Here is a 14,377-nt window from a genome sequence, read left to right on the forward strand (position 1 = left end):
GTTTTACCACCCAGCTCAGGAAAATTCACTGAGTAGTTCAGGCTTTGCTGCAGATCTTGGCAGTTCATAAAAAATAGTTTCTCCGAATGAGAAGCTAACTTTCCTTAAGAACTGTGAGTGCTATGGCCAAATTAACCTGAAATTTCTCTCCCAGTCTTGCCAGTTTAGGTATGACTTTGAATAGGACTACAAAATTCGGCACAAAATAATCATGTGAGAATAGCTTAAAACACTTCCTACAGTGTTTTCTCTTCTCTCTGCAATATCACAACAGGGTGATAATGGTTTGAATGTTTGAATATATTTTTATTCAGTATGTTTGCGTTTATACTAAGAAGCACTGGTGACAGTAAAATACAAACTCAAGGGATGTTGTTGTTTTCCACAGAGGTGTTAGGCTAAAATCCCATGGCAGCCTCCCTCTGCTCTTTTCAGTTTGGAGCAGGAGGCTGGAATGTTCTTAGTGGCAGACTGGGCTGTGGCCTCCGTACAGCTGGGTATTAGGGGGTCTTGTAGAATATCCTGAGTTGTAAGGGACTCACAAAGATCATCAAGTCCAACTCCTGGCTCCACACAGGACCACCCAAAAATCAGACTCTATGTCTGAGAGTGTTGTCCAAGCACTTCTTGAACTCCAGAAATCTCAGTGCCGTGACCAACCACTGCCCTGGGGAGCCTGTCCCAGTGCCTGACCCCCCTCTGGGTGCAGACCCTTTCCCTAACCCCCATCCTGACCCTCCCCTGTCCCAGCTCCATGCCGTTCCCTCGGGTCCTGTTGCTGTCCCCAGAGAGCAGAGCTCAGCGCCTGCCCCTCCGCTCCCCTCGTGAGGGAGCTGCAGGCCGCCATGAGGCCTCCCCTCAGCCTGCTCTGCTCGGGGCTGAGCAAACCAAGGGACCTTCTCGTACATCTTCCACTCCAGACCCTACACCATCTTTGTAGCCCTCCTTTATGTGCTCTCTGATAGTTTTATGTCCTCCTTATATTGTGGCACCCAAAACTGCACACGGTGCTTGAGATGAGGCCGCACAGCACAAAGGACAATCCCTTCCCTTGCCTGTCTGGTAGTGCTGTGCCTGATGCACCTCAGGTTAGCCCTTTGGGCTGCCAGGGCACACTGCTGGCTCATACTAAACCTGCCATTGACCAGCACCCTCAGATCCCTTTCTGTAAGGCTGCTCCCCAGCCTCTCAGCCCTCCATTCTGTACATATATCCAGGGTTGCCCTTCCCAGGTGCAGAATCCATCACTTTTTCTTGTTAAACTTCATACTGTTGGTGATCGCCCGGCTCTTTAATTTGTCAAGATCTCTCTTCAAGGCCTCTCTAACCTCGATGGAGTCAGCTGCTCCTCCCAATTCAGTGTTATCTGCAAACTTACTTAGTATACCTTAAAGTCCTGCGTCCAAGTCATTTATGAAAACATTGAAGAGAACTGGCCCTAAAATGGAGCCCTGCAGACCCCTCATGTTTCATGGTGTTTAGTACTGTCAGCTTTGAGCTGTTGATACAGGTTGGATAACTTTTGGACTGAAACTTACTATTCAATCTTAAAACACCCACTGGTTAATAGGATCCTCTAAGTTTTCTGCTCTCTGCTGTCTGTTGGAATAATACCCTGGAAATCAGATCCCATTAGAAAAGCCTGCTCTTTCTGAGGTAACATCTCACAGCTGTTCAGTGGCTGTCAAAACTGGAAGGTATCATAGGTTTATGCTCTCGTTGAGGCTAAGCTGAACTGCAGGTGAATGAATTACATCCCTCCATCAGAGCCTGAAGTAATTCAGTGAATCTCTTGGCACCGGTTCCTGTAGACATACCCTAAGGTCTTCCTTTGGCACCGGTTCCTGTAGACATACTCTAAGGTCTTCCTGTGTCACAAGCTGTCTTGCAACCATGTTACTCTCTGGATCAGGACAGATAAAATTGTATTTTTCTTGCATCCACCTACAATTGTAAAATACTCCAGACTGATAATTCCAGGGCTGGTAAATGCATGGATTGTTGTGGTTACCAAGAATGGAATGTTTTTATTTCCCAACAAAAACTGGAGTTCTTCTTTCTTTACTGACTTCAGTGCACATGATCCCTTATCACATGCAGAAGTGGTGTTACATGAGGCAACATTGGCTCCTTCCTGCTTTCAGCTTTTTTCCACTCTTTATCTTTTCCTAGTTTATTTTTTCCTACTTAAATGTTTGTGCCCTAGAAAATAGGCACCCAGCTGTTGTTCCTGGTTATTTTTTTTGATACTTTATCATAGATTTGATTACAGTGGTCCGTATAAACTGCAATGATTGTCCTGTTGCTCATAGTATTGTCCTATTGCTCATCACGAAGTTGTGTAAAGCATACTGTGTTTTTATTATGTTGTTCAGTCAGGTGATCTTTTAGTTGACCAGTTCTTATTATAAAATATTTGTAATAGCGAGCGAAAGATTCACTTCTTTGCTGGCACCTGAACAAAGGGACAAAATAGTTTCGATCTCTCCCATGTGATAACAACGGTTGCACAATCTTTAGCCTTTCTTTGTGGTTTCTGCTTTCTGTTGCTGATTATGACCAAGTTTGTTCACATCATGTCAGTATGTGATGAAGGGCTTTATAACCCAATTGCTAGATACAGTGCCAGAATTTTGCAATGTTATTTATGCTTGTGATGTTTTTTCAGCGTGTTGGCAATTCTTTTTTTTTTTTTTTTTTTTTTAATTTCTTTCCTTTTTTTCTGGCTCCTGGGATTGCTTTGAGAGAATTGTTTGAGAGAACAATTCTGGTTCCCTCAAACTGACATTCTGCAAAGACTGCATGCAGACTCAGAGTTGAAAATACCTATTGTGCCTCCTTGTCAATTATGTGAAAAACAAAGCTGGATTGATGGTACTCATACGTATTTATTATATTCTTAACCATATCATTACAACTGAAGGCTGACGAGAGGAAGTGTAGTTTCTAACTCTAGCTGTATGGTGGTTTTGTATGCTCACTTAGTAACTAGTGAGAGGAAATGACCAGCTCAGACATACATTGTGACACTAGATCTTTACAAAAATGTGTTTATTTTAATTTATTTTTTATTTATTTTTTTCCCCCATGGAAGTATGAAGAGCAAATGTGAAATAGATTGTTTCCATATGTAATATTTTGCACATCTGGTTAGATCTATGCATTGTTTAAACAAAATGTTATAGGTTTAAAGTGTAGCGTTTCTTTTAAATATCATTGTCTTTGACAATACATCAGGCTGTAGTTTTGCCTTGGATGCTGCATTCCATGGTAAAACAAAGAATTTGTATTTTTATTTTCCAGTTATTATCTGAAGATCAGCTCCTTGTGCCCATATACCCTGCATGTCCAGCACAACCGTATTCCACAAAATAACTGGGTGGGTGGGGAGACAGATATGCATGTTCACCATCCTTTTGAGTAACAATTTTAGAATGCATTACTGCTATTCAGTACCAGAGTTAAATAGAAATCTCTCTGGTCTGCAATTCCTGAACCAAAGAAAAATCTTAACACATGGAAAGAGCATGACTTCTCTCATATGCTTTTTATTGAAATTATTGAAAATCACTCTTGCAATGTCAGTGGCAGATGTCTAAAGGCCAGCAAGCTTCTGAAAATGTTCATGTAATTGCAAAATGAGAGTAGAACAGGAAACCAGTACAATGGTTGTTCTTAAAGCCACCTTTCAATCTCTAATGTGCGGAATTTAGACTTCATGTCTGTTGCTGGTATTTTAAATTAGTGAAGGTGAGTTTCTGGCTATGTATCCTAAGCATTTCTCAAAGGCTGCATATCTGAGCAGCTATGTTTGTAACTCTTTCCATATAAATGCTTCACTTTGTTTTGGCTAGGTCAGATTATTATTTTTAATAACTTTTCAATTATGCATATTACTTGAGGATTTTTGTGCTGCTCTCTGTCACTGAAACATGCCATTTTAAAAAAATTTTTGAAAATATTTTTTCACATAGCTGATACTTGATTCATCAGTTTTTACAAAGATAAAGTCTGAGTTTCACTCTTAAACTGATAGTGAAACTGCCCCAGAGCTCAGGCTTGATGTACTCATGGAGGAGGCAGCTTATTAAACTTGTTTAGAGGTTTTTGCATCATGTCATAAAAAAAAAAATCAGCTAAAAGTGAAGACTTTGCACGACTGTTCTTTTGAGCAGGATGTAGCAAACAGATGTGAGCCCATGTTTGTCAGAATAGATAAATAGATGCAGGAGTGGGTAATAAGCTATCTGGCCAAGTGTTTTATTTATTTATTTATTTTTGAATGTGCTGATTGCCACTTTCTTTTACAGCATAAAGATTTTTGAAGAGTGACTTTATATGGCATTTTTACATTACTATGGATGACAATGGAGATGTCCTAATATGGCAATACTAAGTAATAATCAGTATGGCACAACTTTTGCTTTTCAGTTGCTAAGTAGTATTTTAATTTAAATGGTTTTATTGGTAAATTGCTTCCAATGTAAACGTTTTAAATGGTAAATTGCTTCCTGTTAAGTGCGGTGTAGTTGAAGAAACCAGGTAGAGTATGTGCGTGTTCCATCTTCTTGTGGGAAGTGAACAGACCATTAAAACTGATGGCATGTCATGGATATTGGAGTGTTTTAGAACATTTGTGATTGGAACTAACCAAGCACATTAGGCTTTGAAAGTAAAAATAGGTGGTTCTTCAGTGGGAAATGGAGTTACTATTTTAACAAGAGAGAAGAATCGTGGTTACTGCCGTTAATGGTTAGGATTTTGACTTCAGACACATCTGTGTCAGTTTGTCTTTCACAAATAATGCAGTGAAGATTCTGTAAACAGTTTTGATGATGCCGAGCTTTTCGTCTTTAATTTTGTTTAGCTTCAGAAATTGCTTACAATGGATCCAATAAAGAGAATTACCTCAGAACAGGCTATGCAGGATCCCTATTTCTTAGAAGATCCACTTCCCACATCTGAGTAAGTGGTCAGTTTATTAACCTATCAGTACACCCAGAGATGTTTTAGAAATGCATGCTTTCTGTCTGCTCTCTGCTATGAATGTTTGTGAATATTGAGCCGAATACTTACTGTCTAACAACCAAAGAGAGCCATAACCACTAGAACGTTGTTTAAGGTTTTTAAAATTAAGTAGAATTCTTATTAGTCTCTTGCTTTATAGAACTTTGATCCTATTAGTCACAGCACTAATCTTGTTATTCACTGACAGGTTGATTAGGCATGCTACAGATCTGTGTAGACAACTGCTAAGTGCCCTCAGGTCCACTTCTCTGCTCCAGAATGCCAAATGACACTCTCTAATTAGTTTACATTTTTCTGTCTTAGCCTTTGTTGTAAATTCAGCGGTGGTGGGGAGTCAGCTCTGTGTCTCTGTGCTGTCATCCTTAACAACTTAAACACATTTCCCCTAGACGCTCTTTTTTTGTTTAAGCAGGGAGATTACAAAAGGAAGAAAATTTAGGGACAATGAATGACTTCGTTTTTAATGAACAACACACACACAGCCCCAAGGCTAACCAGGGAGCATTACTGTGTTCCTTTTTAGCAAAGCAATACTGTGTATCATTCCCTACCATTATTTAGGGAAGAATTTACAAAACATGGTATGTATATTTATAAGCAGTTAATTAAAAATGACATTATTTCACTAAAATCTGCTGAATTATTTATAGCAGCTCCTGACCTGTCTCTGTAGTTTAGTGTTGTAATGTGAGTGATTTGCTTTTGCAGAAACTGGTTTTAGGTCAGTGTTTGACTTTTTTCCTCATATTTAGGTTGGCATTTTAATGTGAATGCACAACGAATAATGCTAACAGGTGTACAGAGACATTAAGTATATTCTACAAATTAAAGGCAGAGAAATCTTAGCTTGCACTAGCAGTAGCAATTAACCTGTTCCGTTAGATACGAATTGACGGATGAAACTTCTAGATATTTTTAACTCTGTTACAGGTGATTTTGTTAGTAGTCAGTGGAGTTCACAGGACTATTTTAGTTAGTTCTGAGCCAGTGAATTATGCTATAGCTCAAGACAGCACTTTGTGCCCTTGCAGATACCTCATGCTACCTCTGTGGTATGCTTTTCCAGTCACCAGTTACCAGAAACAGTGAAAACTCTTCAGAATTTAGATGAGTTTATCAAAGGTGATGTAAAATTTTAAATGTACGTGAACAGGTTTACTAAGTTTAGTATTACGATGGGAGTAATAATAAAGATGGAAAACTTTTTGGTTAGTTACAGATATCAGTCTCTGACTCAGGCAACTTGAAAGTAGCATGGGTGGAGTATGAATCTTAATAGGTCTAACTTCTCTGTTCTAATACAGTGATAAATAGACTTTTTTGGGGGGCAGTGTTTTTGCAGGTTGTCAAATCCCTTACCCAAAACGAGAATTTTTAACAGAAGAAGAACCAGATGATAAAGGAGATAAAGTAAGTACTGGAAGAACGGTATCATCGCGCTTCACTGGCTTTCACACTATTTCCTGTTTTCATGTTTTTTCATGTACTGCTTTTGAGTTGAAATTTTTCTTTGTGTTTAAACAATTGAGAAGAACCAGCAGCAGCAGCAGGGCAATAACCATACTAACGGAACTGGTCATCCAGGAAACCAAGACAACAGTCACACACAGGGACCCCCACTGAAAAAAGTGAGAGTTGTTCCTCCTACCACTACCTCAGGTGGACTTATTATGACCTCAGACTATCAGGTATGTTGTTGTTTTTTTTTTTTTTTTTTTTTAATATCCTGTGCTTGATTCTCATGTTTGCAATAGTATTTCTTTAAGCTAAAAAAGTAATTCCGTAAATGGTATTTTTTCCATCCTCCAGATTACTACAACTGCATTTAGTTGATGGCTTGCCTGTTGATTGATATGCCATTGATTTTTAAGTTAGCAGTCAGTTTAAAGGAAATTAGGATCAGAAATTATTACAGCTACTGATAATTGCCTTCATATTAGGCAGTGCTGATTATGGTCCAGGAACCTGTTGTACTGCTCTCTTTGACCTAAAAATACCATTTCTGATTCGAAAACCCTGCAGTGGTAGGCAGCAAAGGATATTACAATAAACAAGCTGTGAAGCAAGAGTCTGAACAAGAGTCTTAGTTGGGCAAATGGACTGGAAAAGAGTTTGGGATGGCACAGTTGATGTGACTGAAGACCATGCAACATTCCAGGTTGAGTAAGCCAAGTGTTACAGATCTGAGGAGACAGGGGAGGTGGTGGCAATCAGTGAGTGAAGAGGAGGAGGAGTGTACAGAGGAAAAAAAAAATTGAGGAAAACTTTGCTGTAACCTTCCTGCATTTGAGCTTGTGGTCAAATGTTAGCAAATCAGAAGAGTCCAGAGTGGAAGAATATCTGAGTCATCCCAGGGGATGATATTTGAATTTATGGGATTGGATGTGATTGCTCTTGGAGACTAAAAAAGGGAAAAAAAGAGATGAAGACAGAGCCTTTTGTTAATGCAATCCTGGGAATTACAAGAGAGGAGCAAGGAAGATGATTTTAAATAATGCATATAGGAGCAGTCAGAGAGATGGCAGATCTTGGATGCCTGGGGAATAAAAGACTTCAAGAGGAGGCATATTTGTGGAAGGGTTAGCAGGCAGGGGCTATTCAGTACTGATTCATGTAGCACGCATGCTGTAGAAGGCCAATTGAAAGAGAGTCTTGGATGGAATTGAAAGATGGGAAAGTGAAAAATTACTGGCAGCGTTTTCAGTTAAAGATGAAAAAGGCTGGTTGTTTTTTTATTTATTTAGCAGAGGAAGAATAACAGTTTGGAACCCACTTAGCTGTGCTTACACGCCACAACAAAACTTAGGGAGAGTTAAAGAACACTTAATAAAACTGATGTGGTCAACTCTCTTTTCACAGTTTGATGGGCTGTTCTCCATAAACACCGATGGGTATTGGAATCTCACAGGTCAGGCTTTGTTCTTGAGGGAGTATCAGATGTCCTCAAAGGCTGCCTGGGGCATTGCCCTAGCTTAAAGAAATGTATCTACTTCAGCTTTGTACTAAACTTGCAAGTACCTAGGAATGTAAAATAAGGTCGGTTTCAAGAGCTGCATTGTGAGACCCTTCCTATAGTCCCTTGGTGTCTTTGCACATTTTAACCCAAGACACCAGTGGTTTATCAGTTCTCAGGTTCTTCTTGAATGACATAGATGTTGAGAACTGTTTGAAAGTGCGGTCGTCCTGTTGTGCAGCAGTGTTGGGTGCTTCTAAATGTAAACACAGTCTTTTAGTGGGATTTCTGCATCACAGAACACTCCCTTACAGGAGATTCATCTTTCAATTTGTCAAGCTGCAATTGCCATCACTGGGCCTTTTAGTTCTCTGTCTCTGCTACTTCTCTGCATTTATTTTTAAGTCAGCATACGCAGCGGTAACCCTCGTAATCTTCCTGTCCTGTTGAGTCACGCATCTGGGGAGCTTGATGCAGAGGTTGCATGTATTGTGTCAGGGAGCCCCATTTTCTTGCCCTATTTACACATTCTTCACCTCATTTGGCTGCTGTAGCTTGACAGTTTGAACAAACTCAGGCTTCCACCTTTGTGAGCAAGAGCTGAGGTTTGCTGGTTGAAAAGATAGAAGACTCAAATTGCCTTGGCAGGAGTTAAGGTTGTTTTGTTTTGAGTTCATGCTCATCCAAACTTCTGTAGTCTCTGATAGCCGTCCCAGCTGGGGGCAGCCATCAAACAAACATAATTTCAGAATATTTTTGCCTTGAGGTAGTGATAAATGCTGTTTCTTACCTCAGGAACTCTTACTAGTAACTTGACTGCTTCTGACTAATTGTTTTTCCTGTTTCTTTAGGAGGTGGAACACATGGCTGTTTAAAAAATAAACAAACAAAGCTGTGTTCCTCCTCCTCCCACCCCTCCTTTTGCATGAAGGAAATCTTACATGAAGGAAATGGGTGGGTTTTGCTTTGATCAAGGCATCTGAAAAATACGGTAAGCAAACTGAACTTGCTGTCATCAGAACAAAAGCAGTTAAAAGCTGCTGGTGTCAGGTCTCCCTGAAAAAATTCCTCAAATTTTCTGCTTCTGATCCTGCAATTTGAGGAGACAGCAAACAAACATTACAATACAGCCCTCTGTTTTGATCAAACACCTGTTCCTTTGTTCTTCATTTAATTTGCTCACATTCCCCATATGAAGCTTGTGAAGAAGGATTGCCATCTCCTGGGCAAGGCACACTAAGACAGCTTCACCATCCACTCCCGAGTCCCCTGCGGGGCAAGTTGACCTTGTACTTTCTTCTGCTATACATAAAAATAGTAGGCATATAGCATACAGGCTTCATTGCCTCCTCCTTTAACTTCGCAGTGTGTCACTTCTGAGGCTGATGTGACTAAATGAACTGGAGCAATCCTCTACTCTGAGGTTTTGCTCGTGATGAATGGTCTATAAAGAGTACTGGGTATTTGTGTCTTATCTTAAACACAAGTCATTTGTTGCACTGTTTCATGAAAGTGTGTGACTTCTTTAATTAGCCCCCATCTTGTAAAATCTGTTACAGAGATGCAGAAATCATTTACACCTCACACGAATGGTCAGTTTTTAAGTGGTTATACTTGTGATCTTTTCCAGTTTCCTTTGTGAAAGTCACACTTGAGCAAAAAGACACTTGGGGAGTGACAGTCCATCTCGACAGAGCGAAGGCAGCTGTCACACAAGTTTAGTCTCTGTGTTAATGGTGAAGCACAGTGGTGCTGATTTGTTCCTGCTGGCAATAAGTGCTGGTCCAGCCATTTCTTCCTCTTTACGCTCTGCACCCTGAGAGAGTTAGCTCAGTCCTGTGAGCATATGTTCTCAAGTAGAGTTTGGCTTTTGATTTTAGATTCTGTTCTAAATGCTGAATGGCAGGAAAACAAAACAAAACAAACAAACAAACAAAAAAAAACCACAACAAAACAAAACCAAAGAGCTGTTACTTTATGTTCCAGCTTATGAAATTGTTAAAGCTGTTTTAATATTTTGCTTTTTCAAGACATTGTTCAACCTTAGTTTGGTATAGACAGGTCTTGGTAGCTACACTCTAGTCCTAGAATATTCGCTGTGGAGACGTTTCCCAGTCCAAGCTGCTTTTGCTAACAATCCTCATTTATCCTGTGATATCAAGAAGTTGCACAGCAGTTTCCAAAAACTGCAGTTTTTGTGTGTGTGCAAATGTTAATATTAAAGTGAAACAACACAGTAATTGAACGAAGTTGTGTAGTATGTTAAATGCTACTAAGTGGTCATATGCTGGCACTGAAAATCCCACATGCAGTCCTTTTCCTTTATACTTCATGTTGTGTCAATAACTTCTAGGTTAAAATTGAATTAGTTTCTGGCTTGCTTAGAGTTTCTTGCAGTGACGAATGCCCTGCTTGATAAATATTCATAGAAGTACTGGTTGAAAGGCACCTCTGGAGACCATCTAGTCCAATCCCTGACTTGAAGCAGAACTGTTGATAATGCTAAATCAGGTCAGCCATGGCTTTATTTGAGTGCTGAAAGCTTCCACAGACACAGACTACGCAGCCTCTCTGCACAAGGTTGTGTAGGACTGTGCTGGCCTCCTAGTGGATGTTTTTTACCCCAGTGTCCAACTTGAAGCTCCCAAGCCCCAGTCTGTGGCTGTTTTCCTGTGAAATACCTTGTTCCACTGGGAAGAGGTTGGCTGTCATCTTTAATTCTCCTTCAAGTAGTTGTAAGGCTGCTAGATAGCACCTCAGCCTACACAATTACAGCTTTCTCAGCCTTTAATCCCACGTCAGACAAAATGAGTGGTAAGCATATCCTTTGTATCCAAAAATCTGAATAATGCCGAGTGGCTCATCAGTAATACGATCTAGATATCGAGATACCAAAACATCTTCTCAGCTGGGGAAGGCAGCAAGTGGAGAAGACCACTGAGGTGGCAGGCAGTAGCTTTTTGTGTCGTGCAGGTGTACCGTAGCTATCTGGAGGGCTGAGTGGAGGTTTGCCTATGATGGTTGTAGATTAAATCAGGATGTAGAGTAAATCAGGGTGGATTACTGACTGGTGGTGACTGTTACTTCCTAATCCGGTGTTTCGGACGCCCATGTCTGCCCATGCTGGAAACAGAGTAAGTGAAAAGCCTCCTGGGCCTGCAGGTGCTTTGGGACTGGGTGTGTTTAGTACCTCTTGAAGAAATAAGCGGGTAGACCGAGCTGTCCTGCAGCAATGTGTGTTATGAAGGGTTACCTTTCCTCTGCTTTCACCCCTCTGCAGCGTTCCAACCCCCATGCTGCCTACCCCAACCCCGGACCAAGCACATCACAGCCACAGAGCAGCATGGGATACTCAACTACCTCCCAGCAGCCGCCACAGTACTCGCACCAGACACACCGGTACTGAGCTGCGTCCGAACATTGTCAATGCACTGCTGCTAACGCCGCGGGCCTGGCTGCACAGCCGCCTGCCTGGAACCCGGCTGGGGCCACCAGAATGTACTGTACAACCACACCTTCAACGCGTCCGACCGCCACGTCCCACCACCCTTCACGGAGCGGAGCAGTGGCTCCCAAATTGTACCTGTTTTGGGGTTAGACTTGAAAAGAAAGTGCTAGCACAGTTTGTGTTGTGGATATGCTACTTCCATAGTTTACTTGACATGGTTCAGACTGACCGATGCATTTTTTTTCAGTGACAGTCTGTAGCAGTTGAAACTGTGAAATGTGCTAGGGGCAAGCATTTTTGTTGTCGTATGTGGTGAGTTCTCTTGATGTAACAACTTTCTCTGACCAATAGTACACAACATCTTCGGACTGGTACTTGAAGCATACAGTATGTGTTAACATGGCAAAAAAACAAAAACAAAGCAAACTATCCGTGACTCCAACTGAGACGATTTTGATAGACATTTATTTTTAGTGACTTTTGTGGGTTGGTTCATTTTCACATAGATCAATGTTTTACGACCAACACAATTGCTACAATGAGATTTTTTTAAGAACATGAAAACGTTTGCATTTTTTCCAGAGATTTCAAATGTCCCAAAGATTAATTTCCAACATGAGTTTTTGCTTTTGTTTTTAAATCTATGACTTGACTGGTATTAAAGCTGCTATTTGATAGTAAAATAAGTATGTTGTCATTGATATAAACATGTTTGGTTCAGCAAACAAGCAAAAATGATTGTCATAGACAGTGTTTTATTTTTTTCCTGTTGGTGTTAATGATTTGTGAGCATGCTTTGGGATTAAAAAAGCATGAGTGATATTTCCTAAAAAGGTGCGGCATCCATTCAGATATTTCGTCATGATTTTTTGAGAACCAGCTTGGTGTAGTGAATTTTAACTTTCATTCAGTTAATTATTTTTTTTTAAAACGTTCGCACGTTGTTTAGGGGTGCCATTCTTACAGCAGAGGATCAAGGTGTTAGGAGAGCCTTAGAATTTATGAGGAAAAACTTACATACAATGTACTGTATCAAACTATTTTACATGAATGACGCAAGTATTCTGAATAAAAAAAAATCAAACATTGTTAAAACAAGGTGTTATGTAATAAATTTATTTTTCATAAATCTGCATATGAGCTTTGCCTGTGTTCCTTTTCATCGACAGCGCCTCACTCCCCATCATACCTACATATTGGGTTGTGTTTTGAGAAACAATATTTAACAATGGGTTTTATTGTAGGTGGGCAGGCTTCCATTAACCCTACCAAGAAGCATTTTTTTAAATAGGAAAAAAAATATGCTGTTGTAAAACATCATTATATTACATGGTGTACATCGAATTGATCAGATGGAGATGCACTGGGCATGGGTTTGTTGCTAGCTACGTTTTATAGATGAGCTTTTTTTCATCTACAAAACCTATAGACCTTTCTTAAGTGTTTTTTCTATGGTTTCTGTAACTCATTCTTACCTTGGTGTCTAACACCACACCGTAGTTTTACGACATCAATATCTTCTGCAATATACACAGGATTTTGTTCTGCAAGTGTTTCATGTGGGGTGAATATAAAGTGGTACGATCCATTAAAATGCACCGAGGTGCAGGTGAGGTGGGGGCAAAAGAAAAAACAAATCTGTAGCCAGCCTGAAATGCAAACCAAGGGTAAGTTTCAAGTGTAGATGAAATTATCTGAAGGCCAAGAGGTTTCAATAGGCAGGGGACTTGAAACTAAAGAAAAAGGGAATGCAAAGTTGGCTGCTTAAAAAGGGGGAATATACCTTTAGTTCTGTGCATAATGGCCTTAGGATAGTCAAATCTGACTTCCCCGAACTTCAGAAATAAAATGAAGTACAGAGGTGTTGTGTGGAGCGCCTTAAGCTTCTTACTGGCTTTTGTTGTTTCCCCTTCCCCCCAGTAAAAGCCTTTTTTCCTCCTTCCTGAAATTTTCACGTAGACTTTGAACTGGCATGCTTGGTCTCTAGACTGTTACCAGATACTGGTAACAAGAGTAACTTTTGTACAATTTTTGCTTTTATTAAAGTCCTGTTGGCCTATTTTTTTTTTCCTTTCTTATTTCTGCATATTCATATTAAAGCGTGAGAGTTAATACTATTCATATTCATGCAAATCTGACTTGATACCAGTATATTGTGATACCTCATGCTTTGTTTAAAAATAGCCGGTGAACTTTAATTGCATTTTTCTGAAGGGAAATGCTGCCAACTGACACAAAGAACCCTTGGCATTTGTTTGCACTTGGAATTTATTTTTCCTATGAAAAAGGTATTTGAGATGAAGATGCAGCGTTATCAGCTGATTCTGGTAAAACCAAATTATTCCGTGCATTTAGTTCTCAATAGCCTGCTACTCCATTTGCAGTTGCTTCATTCGTTTCACTCCGTTTTAGTGGACGTTGTGGATTGCTTCATCAAGCTGCAGCCCTGCAGGGAAATCAGCTCTTTTTATTGGACTTGTTCCGATGCCTGAGCCAGCTGGGCATTCTGTGGGATGAACATGACGTGTCTTTCTCTAGAGTCATGTAAAGAAAAAGTTTTCAACCACTGCTAGATACCTTGAAGACAGGTGTTTCTACTGCTGCTAAGGCTGATCTTGTCATGGTCATGGCAACTGCATTTGATCTTTCGCATCAAATAACGTTTCTTAACGCTGTCTTTAGGGATACCGAAAGCAAGGCTCTTCATTATTTTCCTGCGCTATTTAAAAACCAAACAAAACCCAAATCCTCCTGTCCCTTTTTTTCCTTTGCTTTTAATATGAGGGCTATGGGAAGGCAAGGGTGAAGAATGCGTCTTTGGGAACATTTTAGTGGCACGGTTGTGAACTCGTATGAGGGAGCTAGCAGCGAGGCTCTGTCTTTCCTCGCACAGCTGAGCGTTCCTTGCTCGATTCCTCAACTCCTCATGTTTTTCCTCAACAATTCTC

General features: G+C 40.3%; 1 protein-coding gene across 4 annotated transcripts in view; it reads left to right on the forward strand.

The window, feature by feature from the left end:
* CDK8 (cyclin dependent kinase 8) overlaps positions 1–12,564 on the forward strand; it is a 72,297-nt gene extending 59,733 nt beyond the window's left edge. For 3 of the 4 annotated variants that reach the window (XM_068672022.1, XM_068672041.1, XM_068672051.1), the window contains 4 exons: positions 4,868–4,965; positions 6,360–6,438; positions 6,558–6,716; positions 11,262–12,564. In XM_068672022.1, coding sequence (XP_068528123.1) covers positions 4,868–4,965; positions 6,360–6,438; positions 6,558–6,716; positions 11,262–11,387 — 462 coding nt within the window. In that variant the 3' untranslated portion in view covers positions 11,388–12,564. The remainder of the gene's footprint in view (positions 1–4,867; positions 4,966–6,359; positions 6,439–6,557; positions 6,717–11,261) is intronic. The other variant, XM_068672030.1, reaches the window with a different exon arrangement.
* Positions 12,565–14,377: the final 1,813 nt, after the last annotated feature.

Source organism: Anas acuta, chromosome 1, assembly GCF_963932015.1.
Source record: "Anas acuta chromosome 1, bAnaAcu1.1, whole genome shotgun sequence".
Classification (NCBI taxonomy): domain Eukaryota; kingdom Metazoa; phylum Chordata; class Aves; order Anseriformes; family Anatidae; genus Anas; species Anas acuta.